General features: G+C 39.4%; 2 protein-coding genes across 10 annotated transcripts in view; one reads left to right on the forward strand and one right to left on the reverse strand.

Moving 5' to 3' along the window:
- The window catches only part of Gs1l (pseudouridine 5'-phosphatase-like Gs1l), a 35,347-nt gene extending 29,330 nt beyond the window's left edge, over positions 1-6,017 (reverse strand). For 3 of the 8 annotated variants that reach the window (XM_053781839.2, XM_070089892.1, XM_053781840.2), the window contains exon 1: positions 5,842-6,009. In XM_053781839.2, coding sequence (XP_053637814.2) covers positions 5,842-5,899 — 58 coding nt within the window. In that variant the 5' untranslated portion in view covers positions 5,900-6,009. Of the gene's footprint in view, positions 1-5,841 lie in introns of all 8 variants that reach the window. The other 5 variants (XM_053781837.2, XM_053781836.2, XM_053781838.2 and 2 more) reach the window with 4 other exon arrangements.
- A 5,619-nt stretch (positions 6,018-11,636) lies between these two features.
- The window catches only part of Flo1 (flotillin-1), a 194,786-nt gene continuing 184,456 nt past the window's right edge, over positions 11,637-21,966 (forward strand). The window contains exons 1-2 of one of the 2 annotated variants that reach the window (XM_070089890.1): positions 11,637-11,797; positions 19,559-19,637. In XM_070089890.1, the coding sequence (XP_069945991.1) occupies positions 11,746-11,797; positions 19,559-19,637 (131 nt within the window). In that variant the 5' untranslated portion in view covers positions 11,637-11,745. The remainder of the gene's footprint in view (positions 11,798-19,558; positions 19,638-21,966) is intronic. The other variant, XM_070089891.1, reaches the window with a different exon arrangement.

Raw genomic sequence — 21,966 nt, forward strand, 5'->3', positions numbered from 1 at the left:
TCATCCTCCTTTGTACATTTTCCAGAGCATTTATATCCATTCTGTAATACGGTGACCAAAACTGTGCAGCATAATCTAAATGAGGCCTAACCAAGGATGTATAGAGTTGAAGAACAACCTGAGGACTCCTATTATTTATGCTTCTTGATATGAAGCCAAGGATTCTATTAGCTTTATTGCAAACACTTATGCACTGTTGTCTTGGTTTCAGATTACTGCTAACCAGAACTCCTAAATCTTTTTCGCAATCCGTAATATTAAGATCTACATTATTTAGTTTATATGTGGCATGGTTATTGTCCTGTCCAAGTTTTAGAACTTTGCATTTGTCTATATTAAACTGCATCTGCCACTTCTCCGACCACTGCATCAGTCTATTCAAATCTTCCTGGAGTGCTCTAATGTCCTCGTCAGAATGAATTCGACGGCCTATTTTGGTGTCATTGGCAAACTTGCCGATGTCGCTCTTTATGCCCTCATCAATGTCGTTTATGTAGATTGTGAACAGCAGGGGGCCCAACACTGACCCCTGTGGAACCCCGCTCGTGACGCTTCCCCACTCTGATTTCTCCCCATTTATGCAAACTCTCTGCTGCCTATTTGTCAACCATGCCTCTATCCAGGAAAAAATTTCTCCTCCAATTCCATGTGCCTTAATTTTCCTCAATAGTCTCTGATGTGGGACCCTGTCAAAAGCCTTACTGAAGTCCATATACACAATATCATATTCATTACCATGCTCTACCTCCTCAAATACCTTAGTGAAAAAAGTTAATAATTTCATAAGGCAGGAACGCCCCTTTGTAAAACCATGCTGAGATTCGTTGATTAATTTATGCTTTTCAAGGTGGCTACGAACTGCCTCGGCAATTATTGATTCCATAAATTTTCCCACTATGGAGGTTAGGCTTATTGGTCTATAGTTCGAAGCTAAGGACCTGTCACCTGCTTTAAAAATAGGTATCACATTTGCCATTTTCCACTTATCTGGCACCATGCCAGTTTGTAGTGATATGTTGAAAAGATTAGCCAAAGGTTTGCTAAGCTCCTCTTTACATTCCTTTAGAAACCTTGCATACAGTTCATCAGGGCCTGGGGATTTGTTAGGTTTTAATTTATCTATTTGCCTAAGGACCATGTCACTTGTGACCCTAATCGTGCGCAGTTTATTATCGTCCTGTTCTACATAATTTATCATTTCCGGAATATCGCTGGTATCCTCCTGTGTAAAAACTGAGAGGAAGTATGTGTTAAAAATTCTACACATTTCCTTATCACTGTCAGTGAGCTGACCCGAGGAACTTTTGAGTGGGCCTATCTTGTCCCTGATCTTACTTCTGTATACCTGAAAGAATCCTTTTGGGTTAGTCTTCGATTCTCTTGCAACTTTAACCTCATAATCTCTTTTTGCTTTTCTAATTACCTTTTTTTATTTCTCTCTTTAACTGAATATATCGATTTCTTAACTGCCCCTCTCCTCTTTTGATTTGCCTATATATGCCTCTCTTTTGACCAATCAGATATTTTAATCTATTGTTCATCCATTTAGGATCATTTTTGTTTGATCTGATTTCCCTATTTGGAACATAATTTGATTGAGCAGCTAGAACTATGCCCTGGAAAGCATCATATCGGCAACCATCACCACCTACCTGACCCTTAGTCAGGTCATTCCAGTTCAGCCCACCTAAGTAATTTTTCAGTCCTATGAAATCAGCCAAGCGAAAGTCAGGGACGGAGACGTGATTGCCATTATTAGGGGAATTCCATGATATATTAAAACTGAGTGATTTGTGATCACTTTCCCCAAGCTCATCATTAACCTCAAGATTATTAATTAGTGTTTCCCTACTGGCAAGAACCAAGTCAAGGAGGTTATTTCCCCTAGTTGGCTCTGTCACAAACTGTTTTAAAAAACAATCCTGGGTTGTATCAAGAAAGTCACCTGACTCTAAATTTCCTGTCAAATTGCTCCAGTCAATCTGTCTATAGTTCTACGCATATATTCGATAAATTTTGTATTATTCCATTGTTTTTAGTGCTTGTAACTGCTAAATAAGCCACTATGGGCCCAAAGAAAGCTTCTAGTGCCAACCCTGTGGTAAAAAGGGTGAGAAATACTATCGAAATACTATCATACCACGGTCAGCTGCTGCTGCACCACCGTCAGCTGTTGCTGCACCACTGTCAGCTGCTGCTGCACCACTGTCAGCTGCTGCTGCACCACTGTCAGCTGCTGCTGCACCACAGTCAGCTGTTGCTGCACCACAGTCAGCTGCTGCTCCACCACCATCAGCTGCTGCTCCACCACCATCAGCTGCTGCTCCACCACCATCAGCTGTACTACTCGAAGATGTGAAGAGAGTTTTTGGTGTGGCTTAACAAGAAACAATTACTGAGAAACAATTAACCCCAGAGGCTTAGCCACCCAGGATAACCCAAGAAAGTCAGTGCATCATCGAAGACTGTCTAACTTATTTCCATTGGGGTCTTGTCCTCCCAGTTGACTAACACCCAGGTGAACAGGAAAAAATGCCTGAAACTAGTGCTCATATTGGTGAATTTAAGGCCAGCAAAGGTTGGTTTGAGAGATTTAAGAATCGTAGTGGCATACACAGTGTGTGATGAATGGTTTGAAAAACCGACAAGTTGAAGATTGAGACACTTATGCAGCATATGGGAATCTTTATTCAGGAGGGAATCTTTATTCAGGAAACGTTTCGCCACACAGTGGCTTCATCAGTCCAATACAAAGAGGAAGGCGTAAGGAGAGAAGGAGAATGAGGTAATCAGTCCCTCAACCTGGAGTCGATGTGTTCAGTCCATCAATCTTGTAGAATGTACAGCATAGGGCCGTAGACGTGGCTTATATACTGTAGTGTACAGTATATAAGCCACGTCTATGGCCCTATGCTGTACATTCTACAAGATTGATGGACTGAACACATCGACTCCAGGTTGAGGGACTGATTACCTCATTCTCCTTCTCTCCTTACGCCTTCCTCTTTGTATTGGACTGATGAAGCCACTGTGTGGCGAAACGTTTCCTGAATAAAGATTCCCTCCTGAATAAAGATTCCCATATGCTGCATAAGTGTCTCAATCTTCAACTTGTCGGTTTTTCAAACCATTCATCACAACTGTCAGACACTGCAGCATCATGGGATCTTGTTACAAAGAATTCTTCAACACTTGTTCAACCTTTGGACGAAGACCTACTTCGACTAGTGAATAGTACCACTATGACCCCGCCTCCGCCTGCTTCACCTCACCTCACTACAGTATATAAGCCACGTCTACGGCCCTATGCTGTACATTCTACAAGATTGATGGACTGAACACATCGACTCCAGATTGAGGGACTGATTACCTCATTCTCCTTCTCTCCTTACGCCTTCCTCTTTGTATTGGACTGATGAAGCCACTGTGTGGCGAAACGTTTCCTGAATAAAGATTCCCTCCTGAATAAAGATTCCCATATGCTGCATAAGTGTCTCAAACATACACAGTGTGATAAGGCATCGTGAAGCTGAAAAATTCCAACCCCAACAAGTGTTCAATTGTGACGAAACAGGCCTGTTTTGGATGTAAATGCCAAACAGGACCTACAATACTCAGGAGGAAAAGGTACTACCAGGACACAAGCCTATGAAAGACAGGTTAACTCTCATGTTTTGTTGTAATGCTAGTGGGGATTGCAAAGTGATGCTTTTACTCATGTATCACTCTGAAAATCCCAGGGTGTTCAAGAAAAACAGTGTCTCATCACTCATCAATACTTTTCAATAAAGGTAAGTGTCATTTTAACATTTATTTATTTAGTTATTGTGCATGTCTCATTGTTTTCTTTGTAGGGAAATGTGTATTTCATGAAAAAAAAAAAATTAATACTTTTGGCTGTCTGGAACGGATCAATTGGATTTCCATTATTTCTTATGGGAAAAATTAATTCAACTAATGATAAATTCGACTCAAGATAAGCTCTCTGAAACAGATTAATATCATTGGTCGAGGGTCCACTGTAAAGGAAATAGAGCATTAATATAATAAGGACTGAATGCAGAACTTTTATTGGTACTGTATACTAACCATGTACAATCACATGTACTCTAAACTAGCCATAGTCTATTTCACTTTAAGATAACATTTTTACCATTGGCCATTGACATCCTTAAGTTTTTGGTTCTAAACTGTGCAAATACAATACTGTATGTATATGTATATTCCTCGAGTTCACCTCTGGTACATGATACCCTCTAGGGAGGTTCACTGATATCAATATTCTAAGGGACTCTTGATCCATAGTATTATACCTATCCTTGCTTTCCTTGGATAAACTGTGATTGCCTTCTGTGTTCCCATATGCTATGTGACTCCTATAACAATAATAATAATAATATTTTACTTCTACATGTACAAGGTGTACAGGCATTAGCTGACATAAATGACATACTACTATATACAAAACCCCTTGTTATTCAGAGCATTTTGAGCAAATTGGGTAAATTTAGTATGTAAGTTTATTTAGGTATACACAAATACAGTTACATAGATTATCATACATAGCAGCATATGTGTAGAGAGCCTAGGATAATCCAAAAACATCAGACAAAGTGACTTATTTCCATTGGGGTCCTTTTAATACCTTATTATTACACATACTAAAAAGGAGATAATATTTTATTATTATACTATAAAGGAGGTATACTAGGACTAAGGTAAAATGAGTTATGTATTTATATTTACATGCGTTAGCTAAAAAAAATAAAAAAACATTCTCCTCCCTTTCTGTCACTACATTCATTAGGCACCTTTTGGCTCTCTTCTTGAACTGGTTCATGATATGACTGGCTTTGATATGTGCAGACAGTCTGTTCCATTCCTTTATTACTGTACAATAAAAGGTTTTTGAAGCCTGGCCACTGACTGTGGGTACTACAAATTGTGCTCTCTCCCCAGGATGCGACCCACACCTATCTTACTGCTAGGTGACCAGGGACAGCAGGTGTTTCCACTCTTATGAGGAATTGAGCCCCGGACCTCATTGTGCAAGCTGAGTGCACTATCAATCGAGCTACAGGTTTACGCTAGCAGTTGAGCTATATTTTTACTGTTCCTCTCATGAATGTAATAATAATCTGGTACAAATTGAGGATTAAGGTTTACAAGTACTATTCAGTGGAACTCAGGCATTAGTTTACATTGTGCAATACATACAACCTATTTACCTCAAGGAATAATTATTTTTGTTGAAAAATTTTATTTTGGAAGATATTTGAGAAAATAATAAATATATGTACTTCAGTTGTGCAACACATTGCAGCCAATCCAACGCTTCTTTTGATTCATGTCACTTTGGCCTAATTAAAAAGGCATGCCAGTACTGATGGCAGGGCAAAGGTTAAGAAATATTAGGTTATTTGAGATTATGGCTGGGGATTTCATTAGGTTTGGTTATGTTTTCTACGATTAACACAATAAAATATTACCTCGACCACAAAACCAACTTAATATTGTATAAATCCAACTATAATTAATGGCCAAAATCGGTAAGTAGCAGTCGTACACTTTACCGGTAGAGTTAATACATAACACAAAAATTTAATTATATGTTATAATCTTCATACAAATACTTATACTAGTATCAAGTGGTTTGAAAATAATATATCAGTCTTAGTCTGCCCGAAATGCTTCACATAACACGGGGTTTTCCTTAGAATGCACAAACACATCTAAACCCAAATAAATTTTAACTTGAACTTTGACCAGTGTAGATTATAATAAAATATAAATAATTTTCACCAAATAAATACGTGATAAAACTAAAAATTAACACTGTACCTAATAAGAGGCCATCCATATCAAAGATAACATGTGTCACAGGCTTGAAAGTACACATAATGAGGATGAAATAATAAGATTGAGTGGAAGACACCAACTGGTTGTTATTACTGTTGGGTTGGTGGGTTAGGCGGCCCTGACACAAGAAACCTGAAACTTTATGTTATACAACACTCGTGTGTTGTACACAGATTCAAAATTCTAATTTTTATTTCTTTGCATAGTTTACAATGTGTGACTCACATGTTATAAGGAGTCTATTTCCATGTGTAGTTTACATTGTGTAATTACAATATTGATTTGCTAAGTGCAAAGAAAGCCACTATCATGTCTGTTAACTAGGTTTACAGGTCACAATATAAGTAAGCTTATTTAGGCACACGTACACATAAGTACAATTATCATACATAGTGTAGATTACCTAGGTCCAAGGATAACCCCAAAGCGACCTATTTCCATTGGGGTCTTTGTCAGACTCCACTGGACATTGTTGCATCACTATTGTTCACCCCATGATCATCCTGAGTGGTGAAGCAAAAGAAAAAAAATAAGGATTACACGGGTCGTCACATTGGGCCTTCATCGGATTATTATTATAATCAAAAAGAAGCGCTAACAAGATGGGTCCTACACAGATGACAGCAAGGAAATGAGTGAGCTACTCAAGTCCCAATATGACTCAGTTTTTAGCAAGCCGCTAACCAGACTGAGAGTCGAAGATCAAAATGAATTTTTTATGAGAGCCACAAAATTTGATTAACACAAGCCTATCCGATGTTATCCTGACGCCAAATGACTTCGAACAGGTGATAAATGACATGCCCATGCACTCTGCCCCAGGGCCAGACTCATGGAACTCCGTGTTCATCAAGAACTGCAAGAAGCCCCTATCACGAGCCTTTTCCATCCTATGGAGAGGGAGCATGGACACGGGGGTCGTCCCACAGTTACTAAAAATCAAAAAGAAGCGCTAACAAGATGGGTCCTACACAGATGACAGCAAGGAAATGAGTGAGCTACTCAAGTCCCAATATGACTCAGTTTTTAGCAAGCCGCTAACCAGACTGAGAGTCGAAGATCAAAATGAATTTTTTATGAGAGCCACAAAATTTGATTAACACAAGCCTATCCGATGTTATCCTGACGCCAAATGACTTCGAACAGGTGATAAATGACATGCCCATGCACTCTGCCCCAGGGCCAGACTCATGGAACTCCGTGTTCATCAAGAACTGCAAGAAGCCCCTATCACGAGCCTTTTCCATCCTATGGAGAGGGAGCATGGACACGGGGGTCGTCCCACAGTTACTAAAAATCAAAAAGAAGCGCTAACAAGATGGGTCCTACACAGATGACAGCAAGGAAATGAGTGAGCTACTCAAGTCCCAATATGACTCAGTTTTTAGCAAGCCGCTAACCAGACTGAGAGTCGAAGATCAAAATGAATTTTTTATGAGAGCCACAAAATTTGATTAACACAAGCCTATCCGATGTTATCCTGACGCCAAATGACTTCGAACAGGTGATAAATGACATGCCCATGCACTCTGCCCCAGGGCCAGACTCATGGAACTCCGTGTTCATCAAGAACTGCAAGAAGCCCCTATCCCGAGCCTTTTCCATCCTATGGAGAGGGAGCATGGACACGGGGGTCGTCCCACAGTTACTAAAAATCAAAAAGAAGCGCTAACAAGATGGGTCCTACACAGATGACAGCAAGGAAATGAGTGAGCTACTCAAGTCCCAATATGACTCAGTTTTTAGCAAGCCGCTAACCAGACTGAGAGTCGAAGATCAAAATGAATTTTTTATGAGAGCCACAAAATTTGATTAACACAAGCCTATCCGATGTTATCCTGACGCCAAATGACTTCGAACAGGTGATAAATGACATGCCCATGCACTCTGCCCCAGGGCCAGACTCATGGAACTCCGTGTTCATCAAGAACTGCAAGAAGCCCCTATCACGAGCCTTTTCCATCCTATGGAGAGGGAGCATGGACACGGGGGTCGTCCCACAGTTACTAAAAACAACAGACATAGCCCCACTCCACAAAGGGGGCAGTAAAGCAACAGCAAAGAACTACAGACCAATAGCACTAACATCCCATATCATAAAAATCTTTGAAAGGGTCCTAAGAAGCAAGATCACCACCCATCTAGAAACCCATCAGTTACACAACCCAGGGCAACATGGGTTTAGAACAGGTCGCTCCTGTCTGTCTCAACTATTGGATCACTACGACAAGGTCCTAAATGCACTAGAAGACAAAAAGAATGCAGATGTAATATATACAGACTTTGCAAAAGCCTTCGACATGTGTGACCATGGCGTAATAGCGCACAAAATGCGTGCTAAAGGAATAACAGGAAAAGTCGGTCGATGTATCTATAATTTCCTCACTAACAGAACACAGAGAGTAGTCGTCAACAGAGTAAAGTCCGAGGCAGCTACGGTGAAAAGCTCTGTTCCACAAGGCACAGTACTCGCTCCCATCTTGTTCCTCATCCTCATATCCGACATAGACAAGGATGTCAGCCACAGCACCGTGTCTTCCTTTACAGATGACACCCGAATCTGCATGACAGTGTCTTCCATTGCAGACACTGCAAGGCTCCAGGCGGACATCAACCAAATCTTTCAGTGGGCTACAGAAAACAATATGAAGTTCAACGATGAGAAATTTCAATTACTCAGATATGGTAAACATGAGGAAATTAAATCTTCATCAGAGTACAAAACAAATTCTGGCCACAAAATAGAGCGAAACACCAACGTCAAAGACCTGGGAGTGATCATGTCGGAGGATCTCACCTTCAAGGACCATAACATTGTATCAATCGCATCTGCTAGAAAAATGACAGGATGGATAATGAGAACCTTCAAAACTAGGGAGGCCAAGCCCATGATGACACTCTTCAGGTCACTTGTTCTATCTAGGCTGGAATATTGCTGCACCCTAACAGCACCTTTCAAGGCAGGTGAAATTGCTGACCTAGAAAATGTACAGAGAACCTTCACGGCACGCATAACGGAGATAAAACACCTCAATTACTGGGAGCGCTTGAGGTTCCTGAACCTGTATTCCCTGGAATGCAGGCGGGAGAGATACATGATTATATACACCTGGAAAATCCTAGAGGGACTAATACCGAACTTGCACACGAAAATCACTCACTACGAAAGCAAAAGACTTGGCAGACGATGCAACATCCCCCCAATGAAAAGCAGGGGTGTCACTAGCACGTTAAGAGACCATACAATAAGTGTCAGGGGCCCGAGACTGTTCAACTGCCTCCCAGCATACATAAGGGGGATTACCAAAAGACCCCTGGCAGTCTTCAAGCTGGCACTGGACAAGCACCTAAAGTCGGTTCCTGACCAGCCGGGCTGTGGCTCGTACGTTGGTTTGCGTGCAGCCAGCAGCAACAGCCTGGTTGATTAGGCTCTGATCCACCAGGAGGCCTGGTCACAGACCGGGCCGCGGGGGCGTTGACCCCCGGAACTCTCTCCAGGTAAACAGAAGGATAATATATCTTAATATCACTCATCAATTTGACTGGAGATTAATGTGTCATGTACAGGACCCCCCCTTTTGCTTACATTTATGAAGAATTTACTGGGCAGAAATTAAACATAATTTAGACAGCTTATCTGAGGTTCCTGGAGTTGTCCTGTCCTGTTGCCTGATTCTCAAATTATGCAGGAATGCACATCCAACAATTTCGTCTCCTATTTGAGAGGTGTCAGCCCAATTTTAACCTCTAGAGCACGAAAAATTCTTCCCATTACACCAACGTTCCTAATCCAAATTCAAACAAAATGGCGACTGAGCTCCCCAGCCGCAGGTTTCCCATTTTCGATAACATACTTCTTTTAAAAATACAATATAGGGCATCTATTTACCTATAAATTACCGTATTTCCGGAAAATATATACAGTATTTTCCACAATTATGATCATTATTATAATCAAGGGGGAGCAATAAACCCGTAGGATTATGCAGCTCCTGTGGGAGGATGTGGAAGGTATTCAGGCTTAATTCAGGGAACTGGAGCACAGATCCAATTCCTTAGATCAAGAGCCCAGGTGGCCCGGTGGCCTGGTGGCTAAAGCTCTCGCTTCACACACGGAGGGCCCGGTTCGATTCCCGGCGGGTGGAAACATTTCGACACGTTTCCTTACACCTGTTGTCCTGTTCACCTAGCAGCAAATAGGTACCTGGGTGTTAGTCGACTGGTGTGGGTCGCATCCTGGGGGACAAGATTAAGGACCCCAATGGAAATAAGTTAGACAGTCCTCGATGACGCACTGACTTTCTTGGATTATCCTGGGTGGCTAATCCTCCGGGGTTAAAAATCCGAACGAAATCTTATCTTATCTTATCTTAGCCCCTCACCAGCATCAAGGAACCTTCCTTGAGGGGTCACCACGAAGCAGCTTCAGTCCTATTATGACACCGATTTCACATATTCTATCATCATTAGATATACCTAATTCTTTCGTCATTTTAAGTATTTTTGGGGTTATAGGATAGCCAAAAATAATTCTTAGAGCTTCATTTTATATTTTTCATGTCTTTCAATGGTACTACAGTTGTTATGTGTTGTTATTGTCGGTTTTTCAAACCATTCATCACAACTGTCTGACACTGCAGCATCATGGAATCTTGTTACAAAGAATTCTTCAACACTTGTCCAACCTTTGGACGAAGACCTACTTCGACTAGTGGATGTTACCACTATGACCTCACCTCCTCCTGCTTCGCCTCACCTCACTACAGTATATAAGCCACGTCTACGGCCCTATGCTGTACATTCTACAAGATTGATGGACTGAACACATCGGCTCCAGGCTGAGGGACTGATTACCTCAAACTCCTCCTCTCCTTACGCCTTTCTACTTTGTATCGGACTGATGAAGCCACTGTGTGGCGAAACGTTTCCTGAATAAAGAATCCCATATGTTGCATAAGTGTCTCAATCTTCAACTACAGTTGTTGCAGTAGTAAGGTACCCACAATGGAAACAAGACAAACAGTCCGTAGTGACGCACTGGCACTGTAGGGTTATCCTATGAGGCTAACCCTCCATGTTAAAAATCCGAATAGGTATAATTCTAGGGGCAGATCTGCTTTACTACAGTAATCAGTCCCCTTAGCTTTGAAGGTAGATTGTTGAAGCACCTTAAGTAACAAAGAAGAAAGAAGCCTTGAAGGTGTTGAAACGAGTCGTTAGAAAAAAGACAAGATAATCTGTACCTGAAAATAGACGTACTTACTAAACCAATCCCTCAGCCTTGAAATGTGTTCAGTGTGATGATGAGTTAGGTTAAATTACGCATTTTATATTTGTACAGCCTAAAACAAAACATCTTATATTTGTACAGCCTAAAACAACATATATTTGTACAGCCTAAAACAACATATCTTATATTTGCACAACCTAAAACAATGTCCATGACAAAACCAGCCGCCTTGTAACATCGGACATTTTTATGAATAATTTGTCGCCAAACTCACTCACGCAAGGACAGGATCTCTATAATTACCACTTACACTTTTGCTCAGAAAATGATTACAATTGTCTTACCATATAAGAGAATTGTAATCAACCCAAAAAATGTATAAAATTGTACTTAAATAAACTTACTAATTTATTTTCTTACTAAGGAAAAAAAAAAAAAAGTGTCCAACATCTATCGATATCGAAAATAACTTACAATATGCTATGAAACTGGCGTAAATTTGTTAAGGGCTTCCAGAAGTGTAAAAGATGAGGGAACATAAGCAGTTGGAACCTATTTAAGAACCACCACCATTGACCGCTTTGTATGGTTTCATCATCTATGGTTGGAGTGGCAGCAGCAGCAGACAGGGAGCCCCGCCTCACAAAATATTCAACATGGTTTGGGGATTTGTTACCTGTGGGCCTAACGAGGCATTAGTAATTTCAGGTGAGGTGTTAACCGAAACCTAGAGCAAGATTTTTACAAGGTTCATTTTTCACGTTTTACATCATTCGGCACTATTTTGTATAGTATCTCATTGAGTACCAATTTACCATGTTCCTCACAGTGTATGTGCCTAGGGATCAGTAGAAACTAGCAGTGGAGAGAAATTGTATAAAATACTGACATGATGGAATAGAGAGAAATGTGGTACATCCGATTCTTTATTGACAACGTTTCGCCCACGCTGACAGTGTCAACTATGGGCGATATGCTGTCAGTAAAGAATCTCATTATGCTGCATTTATCGCAACTTTGCAACTGTAAACTGTCTGAAACCAGTCATTAGACAACACTCACACCCCTATATAGACAGCTCAACCTCCTGTACGATCTTTCCATATATTCCATACATAATAATTTGGCTCTTTTGTTCTAAATTGTCAGTTACATCAGTTCATTTATAAGAGATCTCATTGACAGTTAACAGTGATTGGTCAGGAGGAATTCAGGTTCTCTCTATTCAGTATATGAATTTATTTATTTTTAAGTATATTGTTATTGATATTTATTTCCACAATATGTCAATGTAAATTACTTTTTATTATATAAATAAAATATTTAATGCAGTTATCCAAATATTAGCTTATCAGTTTCAATGTAGTATTCCCACATATTTCTTTATTTTGGGATTTTATGCCAAGCTCATGATGACACTCTTCAGGTCACTTGTTCTATCTAGGCTGGAATATTGCTGCACACTAACAGCACCTTTCAAGGCAGGTGAAATTGCCGACCTAGAAAATGTACAGAGAGCCTTCATGGAGCACATAACTGCAATAAGACATCTCAATTACTAGGAACACTTGAAGTTCCTAAACCTGTACTCCCTAGAATGCCGGCGGGAGAGATACGTGATAATATACACTTTGAAAATCCTAGAGGGATTAGTACCAAACTTGCACACGAAAATCACTCCCTATGAAAGCAAACGACTCGGCAGATGATGCAACATCCCCCCAATAAAAAGCAGGGGTGCCACTAGCACGATAAGAGACAACACAATAAGTGTCAGGGGCCCAAGACTATTCAACTGCCTCCCAGCATACATAAGGGGGATTACCAGTAGACCCCTGGCTGTCTTCAAGACGGCACTGGACAGGCACCTCAAGTTGATACCCAACCAGCTGGACTGTGGTTCGTACGTCAGGTTGCGTGTGGCTAACAGTAACAGCCTGGTTGATCAGACCCTGATCCACCATGAGGCCTGGTCACGGACCTGGCCGCAGGGGCATTGACCCCCGAAACCCTCTCCTGGTACACTCCATGTATATTTCTGTTTTTTGTACCTTAGTAAGTGTATTTGTTAATTTATGGAAAATGTAAGTGATATAAATTAATAAAATAATATTTAGGTATAGAAAGAGAGAAATAGCATATACATGTACCTCTGTCAAGGGTGAAAGAAGAAATCCATTTCATGGTAATACAGACCATTGTTTGCAATCGTGTCATTACAGTTTCGTGAGTCAGATTCACTCATAAACCATCGTTAACCCCCCCCCCATATAATGGACCTCCCTATAACAGATTTCAGAAACAGTCTTCTGGGTCATTTGATTTGGAAATGGACTAAGTCTGTTGGTTACAGACTTGTCCATTATTGTTACAATCACAGCAAACCAATTGCTTCTCTATCCACTACAATTGCCATTGTCTACTACCCACTCCCCTAATTAATTTGTTTTATGGAGGGTTTACTGTACTCTAATTATATTTGTAGAGAAATGCTAAACCCATAATGCTGATAGTGGCAGTCAGGTCTGATCTGAGAGAGTAGGTGCAGTTCCTTGAGTAAAGAACCTTTCACTAGTATCAAGGTACCTCCCTTGAATGGTTCATAAGCAGTTACAGTATTGTCCTATAAATTTCAACTACGTACCTTGTACTGCAAATAAAATATGGGATATGCATTAGGAATTTGATATGTTCACTGCTCCATGTTAACTATTCATACTGAAGCATTATCAGTAATACAATATCTTGATTCTTATTTGTTGCAGCAAAAACCTGTTTGATGATTCCTAGCTATAGCCTTGAGCTGATGTTGTCACTGCTGGCTTTGACATGGTTATATGATTTGTTTCAATCAATCCCGCATAGCCGTGAAAAAGAAAGTTTTTTGATACTTGAAAAATTTTTATTCAGTTTCATTGGTTTGATGTTTTTGATTTTGATTATTAACCATTTCAGATTTTGCAGCTGTGTGGTCTTGTTTTAATTTTTAATTTTAGCTGTTTTTTTGTATTTTTTTTTTTTTTTTTGAGAGACATGATCCCTTCCATCTATGTCCATTATAAATCTTATCATCTTATTTTAAATACTTTGTTTTCAGAGATTGTAGAGCATTTTAGCAGAATGTACTATCATGAGCAGCAGCAGCAGTCAACATGGTTCTGTAAAAAATGCCTGACATAGGGCTTTGTATTCATTTGTAGGTGTACATTATGCCTGCCTAATGATAAACTGTCCTAGTATTTGCACTATTTTTTATTGTGTACACTTCATATAAATATGATGAGTATGTTCACCATCAGTTATAATAAGCAAATAATCATATCATATATACAGTTCTTAGATATTTTATTGATGTTACAGTTGAGATGGTTACCTATTAATCATAGGTATTATATTAAGTATGGTGCATGAAACAACAGAAACTAATCTTTCTTAACATAAATTCATACACGTGCGTACACATACGCATGCTAGTGAATGATTGCAAGTGATTGATTGTGAGATTGATTTAGAGAGATTGAGATTTCCATAGTCATACAAACATATTTACATCAGTCTCTATGCTTTTTCACTCGTTCAGTATCGCTCTCCCACACCAGTATCTGGCAGTAGTCAGCCATCACACTGATTGTCAGGTTTTCCCGCTCTTTCTCCATGGTGGCTATGTCTTGGTGAAATAGTTCACAGTGGGATTCTGTTTCATAGAAACTGAACATGTTCTATTTCATAGAACAACATGTTCAGATTCAAATTTAGTGTCCCAAAATTAGTTAGAAATATGTTGTTAAATGGTACCCAAAACCATTGTTACTGATAATAGTTATAGCTAAGGAATTCCCCCCCCGCCCAAAAAAAAAAAAAAAAAAAAAAATCTCAGTAAAGAGGGTAGAACCTTCCACAGGTCCCAGTTTGGGGATGAGCATGTGATTGATCATTCGTAACTTCCTTGTCCAATTGTAGCTTCAGAATCAGAGCTGTGATCATGGTGTCCAGTCTCTGGTTTTATTCTTTTTTATAATTTGTTTAAATTTGTGTGTGTGCACTGCACATAGGATAAATATGTAGGCGTGTTAGTTGCAAGTACCAGAAAATATTTGCAGTAAGATAGTGCAATAAAATTTTTGAAAAAATATTAATTTACAGTACAGTAGTAGAGTAAATGCAAGGATTTTATTTTGTCATACTGTATCTATATTAATTAGATTGGGATTTTTTTAAGTGGCTGTCTCCCATCAAGGTAGGGTGACACAAAATTGGAAACAGTCACCATCATTCATTCAACAGCTGTCCTGCCAGAGGTGCAAACATCACATTTCAGATAACCCTCCATAATGCAGTGTCCCAACCCCTCCTTCAGAGCCCAGGTACTGAATTTTCCACATCCAGGACTTGAGTCAGGCTAACTGATTTTCCCGAATCTCTTCATAAATGTTACCTTGCTCACACTCCAGCAGCAAGTTGGTCCAGAAAAACTATGTCTCCACTCCGATCTAATAAGCTCACACAAGCTTGCTGGATGTTCAGCCCCTAGCACTCAGAACAACTTTTATCCCTTCCTTCTAACCCTTCCTGGGGAACCCCTACCCCTTCCTCTCTCCGTCCTTCTGCCCCAGATTTATACACCTTCATGGTCATCCTACTCTACTCCATCTTCTTTAAATGCCCAAACCACCTTAACAACCCCTCCTTAGTGTTCTGAATTAGCCCACACTAGCTTCTAATTTTTACGGTCTGAATTTGTCATATAGTCATACCACACATGGCTTGCAAACATGATGCATCCATTGCCTATAGCCTTTTTGCTGCAATATTTGAGGCCCTTGCTTCAAAGCCACATAGAGGTGTTGGTGCCACTCTCATACTGGAGCATTTTTAAAATAATTATGTACTAAATTAATAGTACTACAGTAGGACCCTCATATCCGTGGGGGAAACTTTCCAAAGACCTGCCACAAATACTGAAACTGCTAATACAGTGGACCCTCGACCAGCGATATTAATCCGTTCCTGAGAGCTCATCGTTAATCAAAATTATCTTTAGTCGAGTTAATTTTCCCCATAAGAAATAATGGAAATCAAATTAATCCGTGCAAGACACCCAAAAGTATTAAAAAAAAAAAATTTTACCACATGAAATATTAATTTTAATACATGCAAACTGAAGAAGACATGCACAGTTACATGACACTTACCTTTATTGAAGATCCGGTGATGATTGATGGGATGGGAGGAGGGGAGAGTGTTGATGGTGTTAGTGTTTAGAAGGGGAATCCCTTTCCATTAGGACTTGAGGTGGCAAGTCATTTTTCGGGGTTACTTCCCTTCTTCTTTTAATGCCACTAGGACCAGCTTGAGAGTCACTGGACCTCTGTCGCACAACATATCTGTTGTCATGTAGGGGGGTAATGATTAGGGGAACATGGGGGTAAGCGGAGGGAGTTAGTAGGCAGGGGACAGGCAGGCGAGGTGGTAGGAGAGAGGTATGCGGAGGTAGGTAGGTAGATGACAGGAGCGGTGAGCGGTAGGTAGGTAGGTAATGTGAGGTCACTGGTGACTACAACTTCACCTCTCATTACTCTACCCACCACTCCACTACTCACCCTCTCACTACTTTAACTGAACATAAATAAATGGAGAAAATAACGGGGACAGTGAATATTACTATTCTACTCAAACACAGTTTATTATTAAGTCCTTGTACAATAATATATTTGGGAACAGGAGTACATTATTGGGGTTTAGATAAATGGGGTGGTACACATAAGCAGTGAGACAGGGAATACAATTAGCTTGGCGAAACAGAATATAACTTACAATATAGTTCAGAGGACAGTTCACCACAGGAACTAAGCCACAGGTCCCAAGACCTACACAGCACGAGTTCTGCGCCAAGCCAGTACTCTGCCCAGTGCCTCCAACAGTCTCCTCCAGAGACTTCAGCAGCCTTCTCCCGAGCCCTGCACCCCAGCAGCAGCTCCGCTCGAAGTCTCTGCTCAGAGCTCTGCACCCAGGCCAGAGCTCTGCCCGAATCTCTGCACCCCAGCAGCAGCTCCGCTCGAATCTCCTCATCATGCTCTTCCTTGGGCTTTTATGGTGGTCCAAGCACCCTCCACAACCACGTGTACGACCTGACGCCTAGGTCTGATGCCGTCAAGAACAAAAGACCTCAGACGTGGGCGTGGCTACAGACGTTTGCCAAGGCAAGGTGTGACCATATAATTGGTTAAATTAGGTCTCCCAAGAGACCTCACAAGCCCAGCTGAACTACATCACACTGTCCATAGAGGCCTGTACCTCCCGTTCCTTTATAACATTCCTAAAGTGTTTCACAACATTGTCAGTGTCACAATTAAACACTTGTTCAGGTTTCAATTCTTCACTGTCTATGCACTCCTTGAATTCCTGCACATATTTTTCAGCTGCTTTTTGGTCCAAACTGGCAGCCTCACCATGCCTTATCACACTATGTATGCCACTATGATTCTTAAATCTCTCAAACCAACCTTTGCTGGCCTTAAATTCACTCACATCACCACTAGTTGCTGGCATTTTTCTAATTAAATCCTCATGCAACTTCCTAGCCTTTTCACATATGAGAGATGCTCTCTCCTGCTATCTGTTTTTTGTTTATCCACACCAATAACAGTCTCTCAACATCTTCTATCACTTGCGATCTCAATTTTGAAAACAAAGTTGCACCTTTGGCAAGAACAGCTTCCTTGATTGCCCTTTTTTTGGCCACAATAGTAGCGATGGTTGATTGGGGTTTTGTGTACAACCTGGCCAGCTCGGAGACACGCACTCCACTTTCATACTTAGCAATGATCTCTTTCTTCATATCCATAGTAATTCTCACATTCTCACCCTTTTTGCTGTAGGGTTGGCACTAGAAGCTTTCTTGGGGCCCAAGGTGACTTATTTTGCAGGTGCAAGCACTAAAAAGGCTGTGATAATATGAAATGTTCAGATTGTATGCTTGGAAGCGACCGCGGTGGCTGGCTGGCTTGTAAACACTGGCCAGAAGTGGACGTGTCTTAGACGGAACGAATAGTGTCGGTCGAGTTTTTTAGCGCTAGTCGAGGCAAAATTTTTGCGTTAAAATGTATGGCTGGTCAGATTTAACGTTAGTCGATGCCATCGTTGGTCGAGGGTCCACTGTACTGTAGTAGTGAATCCTGTGTGTGTACAGTGGTACCTCGGTATACGTTTGCTTTGGAATAAGCCCAACATGGTATATGTCCTGTTTGAACATGAAAATTTTTGCTTGGTATACGACCTTTGTTTGGAATACAACTCGTGTGCTAGAACTTGTACAAGTCAAAATGAGTCATGATACCGTGCGCTACCCTTCACATTTCTGAAACATCCTGAGAAGGCAGAAGCAAAGTTCTTTGGGCAGATTTTTAGTAAAAGTCAAACCTGGTGAGCTTCAACCAGGTCCAGATTGGGAAGAGAGACAGAAAAAGAAGGGGACTCTCCTTCCAAACAATGACATTTCCTCCTCCCTTCTCAGCACTATCCTAGTAGGCACTTGACTATTTTCAGCGAAGTAGAGTGAGGTTAAATTTACATTTATTTCATCTAATTCTTTTGTATTTATTTATGTATTTTAGTATTAAGCATTGTTTAAATTACATATTTTAGTGTTAAGCAGTGTTTAAATTGTTTTATACAACTCCATCAGTGTATAATATACCAATAATAATAGGATTGTTTTTTATGGGAATGGATTAATCGCTTTCCCTATATTGGTATAAGTCCAAGGTCCTAGAACGGATTAAGGACATATATCAAGGTACCACTATGTTGTTTTTGTTTACATACCTATTCTAAAGTTTAGTAGATAAATTATGCACAATTAGTAGAGAATTATCACTTTTTCACTGATGGAAAGCATGTCACAGCTTCTTTTAGGATTTGAAGAACTGCCTTCATCGTACTTTGCACTTTGAGGTCATTATTATGCAAAATTAAGGGTTATTTTTCGGGCCACGTAAAAAGCGGATAACTGAAACCGCTTATACTGGATCTGCAGATATAGGGGTCCTACTGTATATAATTCTTTCAAAATCATGTTGGCAGTGAGTAAGAAATTGTCCTCATGACCTTTACTATTTAAATTACATTCATCCAAAGCATTTATTTACTTGCAACTTTTAAAATAGTGAGCTGTAAAATTATTTTGTCCTTAAAGAATGTGGTAATAAACTGCTTCTTTTGCTTCAAAAATTTAATTGGAAAGGGGGGAGGGTGGGTTGTTGCATGTGTAATAATTTTTTACCTGTTAATTTTGAAGAACTAACAACAAAACCAATAATTGTGGAGGTATACTTAACTGCTCACGTGTAAGTGGATTTAGACATGGGATACAGTAGTTTCATACTAGTCATTCCAGTGTAGTCGTATTCTCTCAAACTTGCGACCAAGAGTGTTGAGGTTCTTATTGAACTTTACAACGCCTGCTTTCAGGATGTTGTTACCAAGGAAAGCCACTGACGGTAGTGGGAGGACGTGCATTTGTTTGGCCATGTATTCAGATGCTTCAAAGGTATTAAGGGCTATACTACACTACATCCTAAGCAAGGAACTATGGGAGTGTGTGTGATGAAGGTGTAATTAAAGAATACTAAAGAATATTAGTTTAATTGGAGTTTGAGATGTGCATAATGTAGCAATAATTTTTGTGATGTCATGTCTGCTTCATGTCTTTAATGTGTAAAGTTTACGCTACAGTCTTAGTTCAAAATAGATGTGGAGAATTTTGACACAATGTACAAATTCTCCAAGCAAGGAGTTTCAGCAGGTAAATCACACAAAGGAACCATTATTAGTGCTTTGGCTACACTATTTTTTCTGCTGCTCCATTCTTCCCCATCCTTTACCTTAGAATGTCTACCTAGCTTTTTTTATTATTATTATTATTATATATATAACTGCACCAAACTCTTGCATCCTAACCACAAGGCACATTAGGTAACAATCAGTATATATCAGTTCACGTGTTAAGAAATTTTATCTTTTTTTATGAAGGAAAAAATCTTTATTATTCAATTTTTTAACAGCTATTGTATGTCTGATGCTAGGAAGTCATTGTAGGAAGTTTTTTATTGTTTTTTAAATAAGGCACAAGCAAAATTATATTTATGATTTTTACTTCCTTTATTCAGTATTGAAGTGACTAATAATTTTTATGTAATCAGTATTGATTTCATCTCAACACACAGGACAACTTTACTGTTGTATGGAAAATGTATTTGTTTATTATCATTATGGTATAGTATTATTTAGGTGTGGTTTATATGGAATTTTCTTTTAATGACATCTATTGTGTTGGGCATTCAAGAACTTGTGCAGAATTCTGTTCTTGTGTTGATCTTTGTTCTTATTTTAATCACCCAAGAAATAAAAGTGTGGCATTTCATGTCTCAAACATTCCTTAACTCTTTATCATAATTCTCTTTTAGCTGTTATTCTCAATGATATTGAAACCTTATTGATTTTTTATATTGTTTATTAGTTTTTACTCAGAATAATAAAGGGATGTCAAACATGTAGCAGAGCAAGCATTTATATTAGAAGTTGATAAAATTCTAGAGTTGATAAAGTTCTAGGGTAAACAGTCACATAAAAGGCTCGCTCTGCTATGTTTGTTAAACATCACTAGTTTGTCAGCTACATGTCATTCACTGCACCAAGTAATGTAGTAATTTTTTAATAGTTGTGGTACAGTGGTTCATCTGGTTAATGGAATCGTATCTGATATGCATAGCAATGTTATGACAGAAGGAGAAAGATATAGCTTCATATTCTGTCTAATGCAAAGAAAGCACCCCCCCCTTGATGTGACACACTAGTGCTTCTGTAGACCAAGTGTAACCAAGTTACCCAGTATTTGTCTACAAATATTTTAGGAAATGTGTAGATTTTTCTCTCATTTCCTTTGCACTTTTCACAAAAAAAGTTAAAGGGAACTCAAGATGTGCTGAAAATAGTAAAGGGTAACAGAATGCAAGGAAAATACAGTGGGGGAAGGCTGAGCATATGAATACAGGCTGTATTCTCTTAACCTCCCAGGTAGTAAAAGCAGGTGGGTGGTGGGGCATGGCTATTCGTAATTGGTGTTGTTATGCATTTGGATATCCTACTGTTCAAATTAAAACATTATGGAATAAAACATACAAAATGTATACACTACTGTGCATGCTATGTATATAAGGCAGCAGTTAGACTTTTGTGTCTCAATTACCTTGTGTATTTCAACCACCTGCTGTATTGCCACAACACCTTAAATTTTATACTAGGGCTAGACTCACTTAATGTGAAAATTTTAGAATTAGTTTGCCTGAAATGCTTTGCATATTAAATGGCTTTCTTTTGATCATTAATTTGTATCAGATAATTTGTCATAATTGTATCAAACTTGTAACCAAAAGGAAATTCTCAGTCATTAACTTCTATGTATGCTTTTTAGGAATAAATATTTTTATTTTTATTTTTTGAAGATTTTGAAAATTCACAAAAAAACCACACTTAGGAGAACCTTATGATGACATTTTGATTAAGTGAGTGAGTTTATTCAGGTATACACAAATAGTTATAGTGGACCCCCGACTTACGATATTAATCCGTTCCTGAGAGCCCATCGTAAGATGAAATGATCGTAGGTTGAATTAATTTTCCCCATAAGAAATAATGGAACTCAAATTAATCCGTTCAAGACACCCAAAAATGTGAAAAATTTTTTACCACATGAAATATACATTTTCCTACACACAAAAAGAAGGATACATGCACAGTAGTAGAGTACTACATGCACAATATATATTGTGCATGTACTACTCTACTAAATGAAGAATAAATGACACTTGCCTTTATTG

The sequence above is a fragment of the Cherax quadricarinatus genome, chromosome 30 (genome assembly GCF_038502225.1).
Source record: "Cherax quadricarinatus isolate ZL_2023a chromosome 30, ASM3850222v1, whole genome shotgun sequence".
NCBI classification, from domain to species: Eukaryota; Metazoa; Arthropoda; class Malacostraca; order Decapoda; family Parastacidae; genus Cherax; species Cherax quadricarinatus.